The sequence below is a fragment of the Mercenaria mercenaria genome, chromosome 9 (assembly GCF_021730395.1).
Source record: "Mercenaria mercenaria strain notata chromosome 9, MADL_Memer_1, whole genome shotgun sequence".
NCBI lineage: Eukaryota > Metazoa > Mollusca > Bivalvia > Venerida > Veneridae > Mercenaria > Mercenaria mercenaria.
The window spans coordinates 33,608,746-33,628,464 of NC_069369.1; the positions used below are offsets into that span (position 1 = coordinate 33,608,746).

The 19,719-nt window shown below is 35.5% G+C and overlaps 2 protein-coding genes across 8 annotated transcripts in view; one reads left to right on the forward strand and one right to left on the reverse strand.

The window, feature by feature from the left end:
- LOC123546884 (testicular haploid expressed gene protein-like) overlaps positions 1–11,850 on the reverse strand; it is a 31,598-nt gene extending 19,748 nt beyond the window's left edge. Inside the window, exons 1-3 of one of the 7 annotated variants that reach the window (XM_045333509.2) lie at positions 9,692–9,985; positions 780–845; positions 119–149 (exon numbers count right to left, since the gene is read on the reverse strand). In XM_045333509.2, coding sequence (XP_045189444.2) covers positions 119–149; positions 780–845; positions 9,692–9,707 — 113 coding nt within the window. In that variant the 5' untranslated portion in view covers positions 9,708–9,985. Of the gene's footprint in view, positions 1–118; positions 150–779; positions 846–9,691; positions 9,986–11,433 lie in introns of those variants that run through there. The other 6 variants (XM_045333513.2, XM_045333512.2, XM_045333510.2 and 3 more) reach the window with 6 other exon arrangements.
- LOC123546885 (nucleolar protein 16-like) overlaps positions 1–17,889 on the forward strand; it is a 71,426-nt gene extending 53,537 nt beyond the window's left edge. Inside the window, exons 6-7 of the mRNA XM_045333517.2 lie at positions 12,420–12,617; positions 13,114–17,889. Of these exons, the coding sequence (XP_045189452.2) occupies positions 12,420–12,617; positions 13,114–13,193 (278 nt within the window). The 3' untranslated portion in view covers positions 13,194–17,889. The remainder of the gene's footprint in view (positions 1–12,419; positions 12,618–13,113) is intronic.
- The last annotated feature ends 1,830 nt before the right edge of the window (positions 17,890–19,719 follow it).

The following is a 19,719-nucleotide window of genomic DNA, read 5'->3' on the forward strand; positions in this document are numbered from 1 at the left end:
TTTTGTCTATTAGATACTTTTCAAGTTTTTTTTTTATCTAAATACGATAGCCTCTTCGTAGCAGAATGAGGGTTTGATGATCCTTAAGTTTGAAAGAAACAATAGAACATTTTCTTACCTCCCGGACTCTCGTATTCGTTCAAACTCGGCTGAAAAGGAAAGAAAGCGTTTAGTTTGTGACTGTACTGCTATGAGAGAACGTCGTAATTGTCCAAAAAAGTTAGCACCTCCATAATTGTAATTTTCAAAGATCAGAGGTTTTATTTCTTTCAGTTGAAAGTAAGCTGGTCGGGTTATTTGATATAAACTATACTTACAAAATAGTTTTAAAGGAAATAAAATAAATTTTTATATTATGTCAGAAAAAAAGTTCACTTTTAATAAGTTTACTCTGTGCTTTATTAGGAAAAAGGTTGCAACATTCCATTAAAACAGAGAGATACAGTGTAAGAATGCAAATTTAGGGGAAAGATACATGTACACGCAAGACTATGCGTACGAGTATAGCCTTGGAAAAGCTTGAGTATGTGTATTTTCATTCCATGCAGATAGAGGATGTAGCAGTACCCAGTTTTAGCGCAAGTAATAGAGACAATCTTTAAAGAAGTATTGCACGAAAATCTCGTGAGTTTCTCCATAAGAGTAAGTGATGTGCATTTGTATATGTGTAAATAGACGAGGCAAAGTTAAACAGACACACGAAAACGCATGCTTGAATTGTAAGACATTTTTTCTTGCTGCCATTGCCGATAGTTCAAGCAGACTCTCAAGTCACTCACCACTCTTCTGTTTTGGTTGGAGGAGTCCCTCCTCTCTCGTTGCTTCACGTGACCGGTATGGTATCTCTGTTAATTTGTTATATTATTTAGTCGTCATTTTGATGGAGTATAACTAAAATCGTTTTCATAATGTACTAATGGGAGAAAAAGGTCTATTAGAGAAAGTCTTAGTGTTCTAGTGCTAATGTCTATATTTACAAATATTTATTTTAGCATTTATATATCGAACTAAAGCCATTTATATTGTTTTGATTTATGATACCCTTGAAAAAAGGGTTTTTCAAAAGCCGAAAGCGCTCGGGTTTGTAATTAAACTTTTGACTTTGTTTGAAATTGTATAATTCTATTTTTTGTGTTCTTGTATACGTGTTTGAAAGGCATTTCGCTGACGTTTTTTCTTTATTTTCCGACTTATATATATATATTTAAGTATAAGTTCTGCACGGTGCATAAAAAGTCAAATCAAATAAATTGACGTATCCGTTTTACCTGTATTTTGATTTGATATCCAAATGTAATCCCAAATTCGAACAATTTTGATTCATTAAGTATAGGTTAATAAATGGGAGAGCGGTGCCTTTGAGTGATAATGGCCCTGGCAAGGTGATAATAGCCCGAGGGCTATTATCTTCTTCCAGGGCCATTATCACTCAAAGGCACCGCTCTCCCATGTATTTACCTGTTTATTACATGTTTACCTATAATATAGTAAGAAATGTTTTTTTTTGTGTCATTTTTATGGGTAGATACTTGCATCTTCTGGCACAATAAATTTCAGCTTTTCAGTTTCTATATTATTTGTATAAGAGTCTATTTACTGTATAAAATCAAATACCTGGATAGTTGTACTTTCTTGCTTATTGCATAATTTAGGGATAAAATACGATATTTCAAGAAGAATACACGATGTTACGCTCAAGATGATAAAATAAAACGGAAATATTCGCTGTTTTACCTCCACGAAACGCCATGACGTCATTTCTGTTCACAGACGTTAATTTCCCGCGCTAACGCCAGGGCCATTATTGATAATGGCCCCGGGGCTTATTATGATAATGTGATAATGCATGACGCAATGCGATAATGGGAGAATTTTCAACACAAATTTGTTACTATTTATAGGTACTCATGTAATAAAAACAGTTTATGCTACTTTTATTAACACTACCATCAAAATCAGTTTCACACTTCAATTTCAAGTACACCTGAACTTAATCACCACTAATCAATATATGTGCATTGCATACGGCTGTACATCTTCTTTTCATTGAGAAAACAAGTGTCTGCAAGAATCGCTGGTCCAAAGCAGCCCATTCACGCTGAAGAAAGTTCCTTAGTTCCGCTACATTACCGTTACGGAGATTGTTGTCATGGACTTTAAGCTTCAGATTCGCCCAGACGTGCTCTGTTGGGTTGCCCCAGGAAATTTCTTGTCAACCTCGCTGAATTGGGAGGTGCATTATCTTGTAGCACGAGTCCAGGATTCCGCCGCATGTAAGGGACGACAACAGGACGTAAAACTTCATCGACGAAACGCTGAGCTGTTAGGCACACGTCGTCTAGCCCCGGGGTTAACGTTATCCAAGAAAACCAAACGCGTTTTCACATGATATGTAAATCCAGCCCAAACCATTGTACTTGGGCCACCAAAACGATCTCGTTCCATGACACAGGCGTCGGCGAACCTCTCATTACGGCGTCGGTAAACGTGCAGACGTCGGTCATTGAAATCGATCTGAAATTTGCACTCGTCGGTAAAGAGCATGTGACGCCAACGTTGTAATGGCCATCTTTGATGACGTTTGGCAAAGTCATTACGATTTCGGCGGTGCCTAGTTACGGGCGCCGCAATAAAGACGTCTTGCACGTACTCCAACTTCACGTAGACGACGTCGAATCTTACGCGCGCTCACACGACGCGTCCTGCCTGGCGTGATCCCAGCAGTATGAACATGAACTTCAAAACGTCTTCGTAGATGAGTTAAAACTATCCACCTGTCCTGCTGACGTGTAGTTACATGGACGTCCGGTACGTCGACGGTCGTTAACTCTCCTGTTTACGCCATATCGTTGTCTTTGACGTCGAATTGTATGTTCGTGAACTCCGAAGTTTCTTGCAACTTGCCCTACAGTGATCCCAACTTGCAACGGGCTTATAGCGCACATACGTTCCGCATTTGAGTGTTCCATTGTGACGTTAACGTCAAGTTAATTTAAAAGTTTGCACTGGCGAATGACCTGTCAGATTTTATCACAGCAAGATAAGCATAAAAACTCAAAATTACATTGCGAATCTACACATTGCACATTCCACGTGAAATTCGTGCTCATCATGACCACTCAGCCAAGACATTGTCACTTACCTGAATTTTTAGAACAATAATTTGCAGATTTGTGTAGGAATCAAAATAAAACCGGTTTTAGGACAATTGGTCAAAATTTGAAAAAGTTACCACACTTCTAAAACCCGTGCAGAACTTTTGGCCTTATGTGTATATATTACGTGGGAATAGTTTTTAGCTCATCTGATTTTTTGAAAAAAAATGATGAGTTATTGTCATCACTTGAGCGGTTGTCGGCGTCGGCGTCGGCGTCGGCGTTGCCTGGTTAAGTTTTATGTTTAGGTCAGCTTTTCTCCTAAATTATCAAAGCTATTGCTTTGAAACTTGGAATACTTGTTCACCATCATAAGCTGACCCTGTATAGCAAGAAACATAACTCCATCTTGCTTTTTGCAAGATTTATGGCCCCTTTTGTACTTAGAAAATATCAGATTTCTTGGTTAAGTTTTATGTTTAGGTCAACTTTTCTTCTAAACTATCAAAGCTATTGCTTTGAAACTTGGAATACTTGTTCACTATCATAAGCAGACCCTGTACATCAAGAAACATAACTCCATCTTGCTTTTTGCAAGAATTATTGCCCCTTTTGGACTTAGAAAATCAGTTTTCTTGGTCAAGTTTTATGTTTAGGTCAGCTTTTATCCTAAACTATCAAAGCTATTCCTTTAAAACTTGCAACACTTGTTCACCATCATAAGCTGACCCTGTACAGCAAGAAACATAACTCCATCCTGCTTTTTGCAAGATTTATGGCCCCTTTTGGACTTAGAAAATATCAGATTTCTTGGTTAAGTTTTATGTTTAGGTCAACTTTTTCTCTTAAACTATCGAAGCTATTGCTTTAAAACTTGCAACTCTTGTTCACCATCATAAGCTGACCCTGTACAGCAAGCAACATAACTCCATCCTGCTTTTTGCAATAATTATTGCCCTTTTTGGACTTAGAAAAATCATTTTCTTGGTTGAATATTATGTTTAAGTCAACTTTTCTCATAAACTATCAAAGCTATTGCTTTAAAACTTGCAACAGTTTTTCACCATCATAAGTGGACACTGTACATCAAGAAACATAACTCTATCCTGCTTTTTGCAAGAGTGATGGCCCTTTTTAGACTTAGAAAATCATGGGTAGGACAATATTTCTATTATACAAAAAAAAATCAGATGAGCGTCAGCACCCGCAAGGCGGTGCTCTTGTTTTATTCCATATTCTGTCTGTATAGAGTCATATCTCAGACATAGTTCAAAAACATTGATAAAACATGGTAATAATCTTAACTGTTACTGGGAAATGTGGCCTTGTAAGATTCAGTGAATTCCTTAGTATTTATATACTGTTTACTTTAATTAGATAAGAACCAGCTGAATAAAGCTACATGGTGGTTCAATATTTTTCAAGACACAGTGCGCTCACTGTTAATTATTGCAAAGAGGTAGTAACGTAGTGTTTTATGACCTGCCTCCATTGTCGAGAGAGAAAGTTACTGTAATCAAATCATGTCCTCACGAAAGCATGCTGTTACTAACTTTAATGCATTACTGATGACCTGCCTCATATACAGTGATCTTACAAGAGTGGTCCTATAATGTGTAGGAAAATGTCAAACATTTCGCTTAAAGACCAAAAGTGATTTGTTGATTATGCTGCACAAAAAAAAAATGCAAAAGAGGCCTACGCAAACTTTGTTTGCTTATTTTTATCTCTAAAACAATTTAGCCAGAATGTTGGAATTACACGAAACTGTTTCGGTATTAGACAGTGGTATCATTTTCAGCAAGAAAGGGACACGCTACCAGAATTCTTTGCAGTGTATTTACACAAATGCCTTGTATTTAAGATATCATATTTGAATATATCACTTATGAGTGACGTTCATGTGCAAACTTCATTTAGCATGTTTAGGACACAGTAAAAATAAATTGCTATAGACTGTAACATTCTAGTTTATTTCCAGTGTTATTATTTTTATTAACAATGACTAAGGAGTGTAATTAGATGTTGATTGGCACATTTTTATTGGACGATTTGTCACATATTTTCGCGACATCACATATTGTATTTTTTAATGAAAACTTGTATTCAATAAAACGACTCTTTTCTGTTTCTATGGATGGAGGGTATATATAAATCATGATTTCTTTCATTATAGCTTTCGAAATAACATTTGAATGACATGTATGCTTGTGCAGTTTGCATGTCAAAAATTTGTCTATGGTTTATTTTCGCTATTAGAGTTCTTTCATTTATATGCTTTTGACATATACTTTTGATATATCACCTTTTACCTATGACAAAGTTAAATAAAGTTCACATAAAATGATATAGGTTAATGGATTTTTGATAAGGCGAACCTTTGGTAAAATAGGTATTTATTATTGTATTGTTGTTTGTAATGGTAATGTGTAGAGAGGAATCAAACGGTAAACATTTATAACAGAAAGTAGAAAAAATGTAGACATCGCCATTGTTAAAGATGAAATTCGTTTATTAAAATTCCATTCAAGTATGCAGTGACATTGAAATTACAAATGGTCTTTTGTATCGTACACGGCAATACAAAATTTATTATAGAAAGTTATTAAAAGGTTGACGCATCATTTCATACTTTATTTTTTCCCCTTAATGGAAAGTGTATTCTAAATACGAGTCATGTTAACGCCGAATTGCAGTTTTGCCTATTTCATATGTTACATATTTTAAGAAAAAAATGTATATCCAGGCTACGCTGTTCTGTCGTTCATTTGCGTTTTGTGTATATTTAGTGTTGTCGCATACCATGCATATGTCTTAGCTCACCTGTCACGTAGTGACAAGATGAGCTTTTGTGATCGCCCGTCGTCCGTCGGCGCCCGTCCACAGTTCCTTGTGAACACGATAGAGACCACATTTTGTAATCGATTTTAATCAAACTTGCAAACAACTTGTATTGGCATAATATCTCGGTTTCTTTCGAAAACTGGCTAGATCCCATCATCTCCAGAGTTATTACCTCTTAAAGAGACAAAATTTGCTATTTTGGCTTGTGAACACGATAGAAACCACATTTTGCAATTGATTTTAATCAAACTTACATACGACTTGTATTGGCTTAATAGCTCGGTTCCTTACAAAAAATGGGTCATATGGGGCCAAAACTAGGCCACCCGGTCAAATCAAAGGAAGAGCTTGTTAACACTATTGAGGCTACATGTATGACCCTATCTTCATGAAACTTGGTCAGAATGTTTATCTTGATGATTCCAAGGCCAAGTGTAACAGGTGAGCGATATAGGGTCGTATGACCCTATTGTCTTAAAATACTGTCAACTGATAGTTTGGATTGGAACATCATGATGTTTCTTAAAAGTATCATTATATCAAAGAAACCTTACATTGCAGCCTTGTGCCATGTAACTCCGATCAAGTATTTGATAGTATTTGTTTGCAGATTTTTTTCTCATTCTTTCTCCCTCTCCCCTTTTTTAGCTCATGAGCTATTGTGATCACCCTGTGTTCGGCGTCCGTCGTCGTGCGTCGTCCATCTCAGTTTGACTGTTAGCACTCTGGAGGTCAAAATTTTGGCCCAATCTTAAGTCAAACTTTAACTTTATAAAACCTCGGACGAGTTCGTTACTGGGTCATCTAGGGTTAAAAACTAGGTCATTTGATAGGAAAACCTTGTTAAATTTTAAGAGGCCATATTTTCCATTTGATCTTCATAAAAAACTTGTAAGAATGTTTGTCTCCATGAAATATAGGTCAAGTTCAAAACTGGGTTACCTGAGATCTTAAAGTAGGTCACTAGGTCAAACATAGAAAACCCTTCTTGTTAACACTCTAGAGGCCACATTTTCTGCATCATCTTCATGAAACTTTGTCAGAATGTTTGTCTCTATGAATTCTAGTATTAAGTTAAAAACTGGTTCACCTGAGGTAAAAAAACCTCTAGGTTTCTGGAAAAATCATTGTTAAAATTCTAGAGACTACATTTTTCCATTTGATCTTCATAACAAATTATCAGAAAGTTTGTCTCCATGAAATATAGATCTGGTTCAAAACTGGATTAACTGAGATCTTAAACTATGTCACTAGGTCAAAGCATTGAAAAACCTTGTTAACACATTGTACTTGATCTTCATAAAGATAGGTCAGATCATTGAAAAGCTTGGATAATCTGATTTACATAAAAACATGGTCAAAATGTCTCCATGAAATCAAGCCCAAATTAGATACTAGGTTATCTGGGGTAAGAACTAAGTCTGGTCAGTGATACAGGGCCTTCAGGGCTCTCTTGTCTTTCCCCTATCTATGTCTTTCTAGATAGGGAAATTTGAAAAATTAACTTTAAAATATCTTCATGTCGACTTAAGAAAATAAAACTTCTATACTTCATGTATGGAGCTTCTCTCCGTATCTTACGTGTAACAGTTTAGTTTTAACATACTGCTGCAAACTATAGTACTTTTGCAGAAAATGTTGACAGGAACGAGCTCCCAGAGACACAATGTATGTAGTCTATTTATGGGCAAAATTGATTAAAGTTTATTGCGTTCTTATATGTATTTATACCACCTACAGCTTTGAATGTGTTATAACTAACCCGTGTTGGAAATCGTTATCTAAGGTTGTACGATACATGTGCCAAAAATGTCGAAGCAACCGTAAAATGGCTCTTGCTTCAATGAATATAGCTTATTAAGGCATACACTACAATATTTAATTAAATCTTCACACAGACAAAATTCTTCGTGAACACAGCCTTGTGGATTGCCAGCAACTGTAGTCGTGTGCATTTATTAAAATGTTAAAAATGTAGCGTACAATGCATTTTATAATAACTTTTAACTGTCCCACATTTTCCATCCAAACAGTTTATCTGAGAAATTGAAAATATTATTCAATGTGTAGGCTATAGTCAAACTAAGAGTCTTAACTGAACCGAATACGATAATTTAAGTAAAATCATGCTCCGAATAGGTGTAATTGAGGAGATTTGGGTAAACTTTATTTTAAAGCCCAGTTCTTCCTTGGTCCGTCAAATCGCCAAAGAGAACATTCACGTCGCAATGAGTCACCATTAGAATGCCAAACAATGAGCTTAGATAAAATATGTTGCCTATAATGATATTGCATATTTGAAACAGGTAGACTCTGCCGCATCGAGCAGCGCTATTTAATTACCAAGTTTCAAGTTTATTTTCAAGTCAAGGCCCTTATGGGCATCCGACATAAACATTACAAACAATGTAACATACAACATGGCATATGAAACAAGATGTCATTATTGTGAACTGTGTACAAGGAGGATGAGAAATTTTATTAAGGTAGTGAACCCGGAATCACAACTGGTAAACTATAAACCCTCTAAATAATCTACAAGCCCGAGACAAATAAGCAAACACCCTGTTGTTACCCAGTTGATTTCGAATCCATCACCCCAACACTAGCAAATTATCTAAGACTAGACATCACGTCGGTGCATGTTGCCCTTCATTTGAACTGTAGTTCTTTATTTGTCTTCGTTAGAAGTTTATTAATATGCATAATGGTTAACTTATGTATGACTCTAAGCAGGGTTCACATTATGATTTATATAGCCTATACCTGAACCTACAAGGGGGTATTGACTATATAATAAATGAACAGTTTAAAATATTCGAATATTATTGGGAGACATCGAGAACGTATATATATACGGATAGAATTACGGGGTAAATCGATGTGATAGTATTATATTATGTCAGGTTTTAGTAGTCTCTCCTAACTCTACAAAAGGGTGGCAAAGTACATGTACATGTATATAGAATTTTAAAATGTTTTTAATATTGATTTTTATACTTTGATGAGACTTTAATAAACAATAAAGCCTGCTCAGATGAATGTTTTAATCATGTAGAAATCATCGACAATGGTGTGGGTGATGGGGGTTCGGTATATTGAAGTTAGTTAAAATGTATAATGTGCGCATGCATATTTTACAGTCATAGAGCTCTGAAGAGCTTTGCCGATGCCACTGTCTGGTTTGAGCTTCAGAGTGGCCTGCTCATTTTCACCTCCATGTAACATCAAAACATGGTTATAACTTCTGATATTACAGTCGAAGAGACAGTAAAGTGTTTTATACATTATGGTTTAAACTTAAAGAAATCTAAGTGCAGTGTTTTAGCATGGATATATTGGAGTGTACTTCCATCGCATTTGATTTATATTTCGTTGAAAAGTTGATACATAAATTAAAGTTTGTGAATTTATGTTTAGTTTGGCATTGAATCACTGTATAAGCGATTAATTGTCGCTTTGAAGATATAATTTATCACTACCGCGACTTTATTGTTTAAATTGTAAACCTTTAAATGGATTTTCTTTCAACCAAAGAAGGCTTATTGTATGTCGTTGAAACGTTTACAAAAGATAAATCCGATTACAATGGGCCGCTCTAATAAGCTACGTACATTGTGTGCAATAATTCAATAAACTTATATAATATTAAATTACCTTTCGTTGTTAATGATAATTTAACAATTGAAACACATAAATATTTTTTTTAACTTAAAAATTGGAAAAAAGTGTAAAACTAAAATGATAGATACCTTGTACAGTAGCCATTTTGCCGTTGCTGATTTAGAGTAAATATCCAATTGCACTCCTGTCAAAGTGCTATCCGATTAGAGGTTTAGACGAAGTGTTATATATCGGCTATTGATATTTTTTTTCATTCAGAAAAAACACATGGTACCGTACTGAACAGTCAGTCGTTTTAAAACGCCGCGCTGTATCTATGCAACGCGCCTCGTTACCGCGCGGGTCACGTGACGTTCTATTGTTTTCAGTGAAAGTGTTAAACGCAGATCGGATTCTTTTTTTTATAAATTTATTTATGAAAATGTCATAAATCACCTATACTGGTTAAATGCTACATATTCCATTTCAAAAGCGGCTGTTTGTATATTCTGTATGTTAGTGGGTATTAAAATCGATCCGATTTCATTATGTATTTTGCGCTTACAATGATTTATTGTGACTCGGCAACGATTAAACAATAAAGTATTTGTTATTAAGCAAGTGAAAAATAATGAGCGGTTTTATTGCATTGCGTAATCCTTTATTTTATATGTTTGAAGTAGGTTGTATTTATTCTTAGATAACGGCTAAATGAAAATCGGCATACCTCCGGTGAATCAATAGAGAGCGGAATTCACCACAGTCAAAGCGGATTCATTTGACGATCGGGGAAAAATACATAGTCTTGATTTTTGATTTTTCTATTTTTGAAAATGTGTATTTTTTTCTGTTTTACTGTGAAGAAAGTTACGTTTGATGGAGGCAGATACTGTGGTCTAGGGATAGAGCGCCCGCCTTCTGACTCGGACTTTTTATTCTGGCCCCGATGGAGCGAAACTCTACCACTGTCCTAATGGGTCATAAATTACATAATTACTTTGTACACAACGTGACTGCCATATATTGGCTATGAATATAAAGTATATATATTTCCTATATTCGATAATTGCTTTCTCATATATATGTCAAAGGTCTGAATATTGGATTCAAACATTATTATTGAATCCATTGTTTTTATTACCTCCCTATTATATCTCTGGTTGTTTAAATTATGTGCAGTATTAACAGCAGTGATTTTCTAAATATTTAATTGCGCTTACTCTCCATCTTAATAGCTGCTTTAATATATTTTTAACATAAAATTAAAAGCATTATGGGACTTTATAACTTTCTCTACAATTAGTGTGCGGGAAATAGTTTTGGGCTGAATAAAAAGTTTAAAAAAAAACAATCTGCAGTTACAAACCGCGTGTCAATTTTAATCCGACTAAGGCTGTTCTGGGTGAATTTCACAAGTAATTGACAAATTCTCTACATATTTCTTCGTAGGGCAAAGTGAGTATCTAATATTGCGGAGTTATTGCCAGCCGCTCAGTGGTTTGAATCCCGTTATGGGGGCCGGGCAACTGTATCCCCACTTAGCTCTTTACTCCAGTTGTTTGCAGAAAACGAACTCCAGAGTTATAATTATTTAGGTTAATGTTTTAGCTTACGAGGATATGTGGTATCAACCCAATCGGGTTTCTAACTCACGACATTAGGATTTTACAGCATGCAAAGCCAGCACATTACCACCGGTACAGCGGCTCCTCTTACGATGTGAAGAAAATGTACACATCTTGCACATCTTGCAAAGCCAGTCAAGTTTTACTACGACACTGACTCGTCTTACGATTAGAAGAAAATGTGCACAGCCCGCAAATCCAGTACAGAATCGCCACTACACCGGCTCCCCAAACAGTGTGAAGAAAATAATTTGTAAAATACTTACTTACGTAGTCGATGTTCAGAGCTCTAGGATTTCGTTTTGTAACCATGGTTACCCCCTTAACTAATGGCTATCCATTTCAGGCGATATAAATTGGTTGTTTTGATTTCCAAAAAAAAGTTTTCATGCAAATCGACAGGTGATTCAGTCCCTTATGCACCTGTACCTGATTTTTTTTTTTTTTTAAAAAATGCGAGTATGAAATTTAGACTGGAATTTAAAATTCCCAATTAGTGTATTGCTTATCACTTCGCATTACGCTTAATTTTTTCGAGTGTTTTTTATGTAAGCTACATCAAAAGCAAGTTTCATTGTGATCTGTTGCAATTTAAGAAAAAGTAAATTAAATAGAAGATGATCTTTTTTTTAATCCAAAGTTCTCACTCAGCGGACCCGGAATCCCTTAGAACCGAAACTAAACTCGTACACCGCACAAATCCGGAACGCTTGAAACTATGGAATTGACGGGGTGTCTCTTTAAATATTGAATATTACAAACATAGATAGTAATTGATATGCTTCAGTTGAATAATAATTTAAATTGGTTTATCAATGTTTTTGTCTCTATCATGACTGAATCAAAACAAGATATTAGATAAGTTATTAAGATAACATTCATTAAAGTGACCTATGTGACGGGTACGTTACATATTCGGCCTATCATATTTATTCATTATGTTTATGAAAATGATTGTCTTTGTTTTGTATACAAAAATGTATAATCTTATTCCGAGATAAATGTACTTTTGGCGATTATTAGGTAAATTTCAGATTTCACACATGATAAAAACGTTTCTAGTTGCAATATGTGACCCTAGTTACCTCTCCTGACGTACCGTCTACAGTTACCTCCCCTCATTAGCATAATCCTAGTGTTGGACTAGTGATTTTTGTTGGGAGCAAAACAGCACTGGATGCTTTGGATTCCGCGCTAAGATAGTCAAATATTTTATTTCATTTTGATTATATTAGTGTAATTATATTTACAGTGGATGACGCTTGGGGAACATTTCGAAAGGTTTGCTGCAGTCCAGTGACAGCTGAACTGAGGGACGGACCTCCGACCTCACACTCGCCTCGGAAACGGCGAAGAATCACGAGGAAGTACGAAGCGGCACGAAGAAACGGACACTACACACAATCTCCTGAAGTGCTGGACAAAGACAGTACTGTAGAATCTCCGCCAGGTATACTGCTTTAGTGTAATGATATTTCAGTATTATGTCACGTGCAGATATCCTGTCAAGAATGTAGTTGTAATGGTAGTCTTATACAATGTGTTCGTATAGTTTGCTAAGTTTAACGTTGAAACTAATTTTATATACAGGATGCATCTGCCAGATGTCTTTGTCTTGAAAAATTGACAGCCTCGATTTTATTGAAACTTCTTGAAGTGGTAAAATTTCTGACTTTCAATTAATTTTTTAAATAAATTGCTAAATGTTTTGCTAGCTTGCTTAGTATGGTCATATAAACTGTTTTGTAGGGAAACTGTTTTAGGTATACAAATCTTACCCCATCCTGGTCATACGGAGTTCAGCCTGCATTATTGTAAATAAGTCTTGTCGAGGCAAGGCGTTTCCCCGAAGATAAAAAGCTTCTGAGATTTTCTAAACTATTTATATGAATATATAAAACATGCAAACTTTTTGTTCAGTCATCAGAAAAACTTTTTAATTTCAGTTACGTTGAGTCGAGTGAGAAGAAAACTGCATTTTGGCAGAAAACCGCCTAAAATCAGGGAAAATGTCTTAGACAGTTGAAGGAAAACTTGCTACAATCAGTTGGTGCTAAAATAAAGATGGATTATCCCTCAAAATAGTGACAGGCATGTGTCTGTTTATGGAGCAGTTATGTTAGACATTAAACCACCATTGACAGCCAGAAGGGCTCATGAGCGTTCTTTGGCCATATACTGATGAACCCTTTTAGCTCTTAACGGACGAAATAATCTAATATTTTTATTTTTGGAAGGTGACATTTTTAAGGAAAGGTTAACCTACTAACAAAGTTCTTTTGTGAAAAGATTATTTCTGTAAAAAAAACTTTACATCGTATGAATTCTAACTGGAAAAAAGAAGATAATGTTGAGGTACAAATCGTTGTGCATAAAATCTCAAATACTGAATTTTATTATACCCCCAGATCAAAGTATATGGAGCCTATGTTGGAGGCACTCATGTCTGTTCGTCCGTCCGTAATTCGTGCCGGCTCCACATCTTCTTGTTTGGATGATTTTTATAAAACTTGAATATCAGTTATTAACCTCATCGAGACGACGTGCAAAAGGCAAAACCCTTTTCACTAGGTCAAAGGTCAATGTCACACTTATAGGTCAAAGGTCAACTCATTTCACTTTGTGTCCGCACCATATCTTCTAAGTTGCTAAGAAGATTTTCATGAAACTTGCATCGAATATTAACCTTATCAATGTGACTTGCAGAACGTACTATCCAAGGAAGAGGTCACACTTATAGGTCAAAGGTTAAATAGTTTGACCTCGTTTCTGCTCAATATCTTCTTAACTAATTTATTGGAAGATTTTCATAAAACTAAAATCAATTGTTTACCGTATTCAGACGACGTGTAGAGCATATGATCTGGGTCATTCAGTCCAAAGTCACGGTCATACTTAGGGGTTAAAGGTCAAACATATTAAATGTATGTCCACTCAACATCTTCTAAAATAAACTAGAGTGAATTTCGTCAAGTTATCACTCATTGTTAAGCTAATCAAGAAGACAGTGTAGTGTACAACCCAGATAACTAGGTTAAATGTCAAGGTCACACTTAGAAGCCGCAAATATGAGTCCGCTCCATAACTGGGTTTACTTAAAACTATAATTGATTGTAGTTAGAACGACACGCAACAAGCGTAAGGCACGACTTTGGTCACTAGGTTTAAGGTCACGGTCAGACATGAAGGATAAAGGTAAAGATCGTAACATTTTACTTTCCAGTTTTTTCCTGTAACTTTTTTTTTACAAACACTACTTATCGTGTTATTGGCTGGGCCAGTATTATTGTAGCTAATAAGTTACTTTTTAAGTTGACGTTTGTTTTTCATTTTTACTTTGATATCGTTTTCTAAAATTGAAATATTTGAACAAGTTTCAATTTCCACTTTTTAGCATTTAATGTACTTTTTTTAAATGTTGTGCTATCTGCAAGAAGCAGTTTTTATCTCTTACATTTTTAATGAATGCTTAAAGATTTTTATATTTCATTTTGGTGAAGATTTTTCTAAAGTCTGTATTTAATGTTTAGACTTGAACTTTACAATTTGCATCTAAAACCAACGATAAACAAGATGCGTTGTTTTATTGTATTAGAATGTGACAACATCGAAATTGTTTTTCTTATAAGCATGTTTATTTCGGGCTATTTTGGGTGAGATAGGTAATAGAAAGAGCATTGAAACGCGAGGGTAAACGATTTGTACGAGGGGGCGTAGCCCCCGAGTATAAATCGTTTACCCGAGAGTTTTAATGTTCTTTCTGTTTTGTATCATAGCCATCCATATATGGTAGTTGTAGGCGTTCCACATTGCCATATACAGCAGTTCAGTGAGTACTTAAAATCCTTGCTTTACAAATGTGTAAAGCCCAGGTAAAATAAACCAATGCTAGAGGAGCAGAAAATCAATAAATACACGTCGCTGTCTACTGTTCCAGACACGCTGGCATACTTTTCTTTCCAACAGTGCGGTAACTTGCGTGCGGGTATTAAATACCTGCACACTTTTAGTTACCGCACCCTGTACTCAGAGTATGTAATAGAAAGAGCATGGAAACTCGAGGGTAAACGATTTGTACGAGGGGGCGTAGCCCCCGAGTATAAATTGTTTACCCGAGAGTTTTAATGTTCTTTCTGTTTTGTATCATAGCCATCCATATATGGTAGTTGTAGGCGTTCCACATTGCCATATACAGCAGTTCAGTGGGTACTTAAAATCCTTGGTTTACAAATGTGTAAAGCCCAGGTAAAATAAACCAATGCTAGAGCAGAAAATCAATAAAATACACTTCACTGTCTACTGTTCCAGACACGCTGGCATACTTTTCTATCCAACAGTGCGGTAACTAGCGTGCGGGTATTAAATACCTGCACACTTTTAGTTACCGTGCCCTGTACTCAGTGTATACGAATTACCTGCACCAAATTTGTTAAGAAAACACACCGAGCTATGATACAAACGAATATCCTGCACCAAATTTGTTAACAAAAAACACCGAGCTATGATACAATTGTCCCTTAAAGACTCGACATTTTCCGTTCAACTACGTATTCTCTGTCAAACTCCTACGCAGATATCTCCCTTGCCTTAAAGGATCAATGAGAGCGTAGCAGCAAGGGAGATCACTGCGTAGGAGTTTGATTCTCCGTATGCGATTTTTCGGCATTTCCCGGTTGGTATGGAAAGTAATGTGCTTGTATGAGCTACAAATGGTCGAAGTATACAGGAAAACCTAATCGCCGCAGTGAAACTGCAGATTGCCATTACTTTGTACTGTCTTATAGATCACATGTTTTATTTTTCTATGTACTCTGTGTAATTTTTACATATTAGGCTTTATGTAGCGATTTCATGGTCTGCAGTTTAAGTTTAATTCGCGAAAGGGGAATTTTTGCTCCCCCCACACTTTTTAGCTCATCTGAGCAATGATCATGGTGAGCTATTGTGATCACGCTGTGTCCGGCGTCCGTCGTCCGTGCGTCCGTCCGTCGTCAACAATTGTGTTTAAAAGACATCTCCTCCATAACCACTGAATGGATTTTGATGAAACTTAGCATGGATGTTCCTTGGATGGTCCTCTACCAAAGTTTTTCAAACGGTTCCGCTTGGTTGCACATAGGGGCCGCCAGAACTAAAAATAGAAAAATCTTCAAACGACATCTCCTCCTAAACCGATGGTCCGATTTTGAAATAATTTCACACAAATGGTCCTCATGTCACCCTCTACCTACCAAGATTGTTCAAATTATTTTGATTCGTCAAAAAACATGGCCGCCAGAGGGCGTGGTCACTTTTCCCTGTATGTATATAGTGAAAACCTTAAAATTCTTCTTGTGTGAAACTTCTAGCCTGATTAAAAAAAATACACAAATGGTCGTTGTGTGACCCTCTACCAAGATTGTCCAAATTATTTTGATTCGTCCAAAAACATGGCCGCAAGAGGGCGTGGTCACTTTTCCCTTTATGTATGTAGTAGAAACTCTTCGTATGTATGTAGTAGAAACTCTTCTTGTGTAAAACTGTAAGCCTCATTTTTAAATAATTTCACACAGTTTTCCTTGTGTGATCTTCTACAAATACTGTTTAAACTTTTCTAATTCGTCAAAAAACATGGCCGCCAGAGGGCGTGGTCACTTTTCATCAACAATTTCTTTAAACAACATCTCCTCCAAAACTACTGAATGAAAATTTACACAAATGATCTCTGGTTAGCCCTCTTTCAAAGTTGTTACATGGTTCCGGTTCATTGAACATACGGGTCTGTTTGGTTAAAAATAGGTTTTCAGCTATCAGTCTTTAAAAGTCCTTTTCTCTATAGCTTTGATATTTGGCATGATATAAAGGTTTGACTCTCTACCGTAATTGTCTGAATTATTGCCCTAAGGTGAATAAAATGGCCATGTCTGTGTCGACATGTACTTACTATAGGCTTATATATAAGAAAATTTGAAAATCTTCTTCTCTGAATCAATAATAGCTAGAGCCTTGATATTTGGCGTGTGATATCAGATTTATAATGTCTACCGTATTTATTCAAATTATTGCCCTAGGTTCAAAAATGTGTGTGACATGTATATAATATAGACTAACAAAGAAGAAACCTAACTCTGTACTTATACAAACACACTTGAAGCCTTGTACACAGGTGAGCGCTTTAGGGTCATTGACCCTCTTGTTTTGTGGGGGTACACTTCAGAGTTGTTGTTTTAGGATATACTAGTAGACGAATGCAGATTGATATTCACGAATATTTTTAATTTGCGAGTGACATTATTCGCGAAAATTAGCGAAAATAAAATCATCGAGAAATCACCTTACCTACAGTACTCTTGGGATAATTTGTTGTCTTTAAATAACTGAAAAGTCTTAAGTGTATTCTGCATATATAATTGCATCGTATTGAATGACTTCAAGGACCTAATTGTTCGAAATTTTGAACAAATTGTAAAAATTGAAGGAGTGGCTTATAAGGCTTGTGTAAAAAGTTGTAATTTGGTTACTATGGATATAATCTTTGTGGAACCTAAAATTCTGTTTTTGTTAAGTTTTGTTATTATTTTTAGAGAGATTATGTTGATGTATTGTTTAGAGAATGTATGTTTTAGAAAGAATGTATGCTAGTTTGTATTTTATGTAATGTTATTGAAGTAAGATATATTTGTTTTAATGTTTGTACAAAAGATCTGAATGAAAAGTTTCTAGAAAAAAAAATAGAAATGATTTGCCTGTTTTGTTGTCTTTGTTAATCATAAGAGCAATTCTACTGCTTCTTTTCTTACTTACTAAAGCTACCTTTAGATGGAACCTGTGCCAAAAGTCAGGCATACTAGATTAATGCAAATTCTTGCCAAGTTTTTCGTCGAATATGTTTGCCTGCGTTTTATTCTTGGACAGGGAGGATTAATCATTAAAGTTAATACTATTTAACATTTAGAATACCTGGAAATTCATGTAGAAAGCCAACAAGGTCAACAGTCAAAGAAACATAAATTTAGCTGCAGTATATTTTTGGATTAATATGCTTACTTGTAAATTGAGGAGCAAAACTACATTTAAAGCATAAAGAGGATTGTTTTCCAGTTGAAACAAGTCCCCAAGGTTACAGTTTTGAAACTAACCTCAGAATGCGACGTTACCATTGGCCAATCTCAAAACTATGTCTTGCTAAGAAACAATCAGACATTTTAGTTGTTTCAGAGACCTAATCTCGGACCCTCATTGAAAAATATGGAATTCGGACTAAACTCCTTGTTTAAGGTATTGGATCACTATAGTCTGTCCCACCTAATTTTGGACCTCCGATATTTTATTTATACTGTATATAAAATTGTCAAAAATGACATCGTTAATACCGGACGGTTAATATCTCTGGTGGGACAGACTATAATAGTAATGTTTACAAAATGGCCTTTGCTTGGTATATTCTGAAAGGTAACCGTGTTTTGCACTATTTTGCAATTTTTAAACAACTTTTACCGTGCCGTTTCAGTTTATAAATTTTGTATAACTTATGGTGTCTGCTCAAGCTCAAGTAGAGACAAGTTTCAAATTGATAGCCACTATCCAAAACGTTTGCAGAGAACTCATTTTACCATTAATTTTAGTTAAAGAAACATCAAACTATTGGTAAACAATTATAAAACACAAAATAAAAATGTCAATATCATTTTTTCTATGGTGCCTCAAGTAAACGGATTTAATGAGACAGAATTCATACTTCAACGTTGAAAAAATAAGGTCGAATGCTGTGTTTCTGTTTTGAATTTTGCTTACTCCATTTAAAAATAACCTTGGGGCAGACGTAAAACCTACCTAAATTTCTTCCACAATATATAATCTAAGAGTGAAAGCAAAATAGAGAACTTTCACCGCGTGTAACTCAATATTTTTAAAGATGTGTAACTCTACCCCTTCTGTTTAAGTAGTAAATTCACTTTGAACACCAAGAAATCGCTTATAAGATACATCTTTTTCCATTTTTAGCTCGACTATACGAAGTATAAGGAGAGCTATCCTACTCGCCCCGGCGTCGGCGTCGGCGTCTTTCCGCGTCCCCACCTTGGTTAAAGTTTTGGTGCACTTTCTCTTTTTTCTACTTATCTCTGTAATTACTTGATGGATTTGATTCAAACTTTAAATACTTATTCTTCATCATCATCCAAATCATCTGACGTAAGGGCCATAACTCTGGCACCAATTTTTCATGAATTATCCCCCCTTTTCACTTAGATTTTCAGGTTAAAGTTTTGATGCACTTTCACTCTATCTCTGTTATTACTGAATGGATTTGATTCAAACATAAAATAGTTGTTCAACTTCATCACCCACATCATATGACACAAGGTGCATAACTCTGGCACCATTTTTTCATGAATTATTCCCCCTTTTTACCTATAATATCAGGTTAAAGTTTTGGTGCACTTTCACTCTATCTCTGTTATTACTGAATGGATCTGATTCAAACTTAAACAATTGTACAATATCATTACCCTTATCATATGACACAAGGTACATAACTCTGGGACCAATTTTTCATGAATTATTTCCCCTTT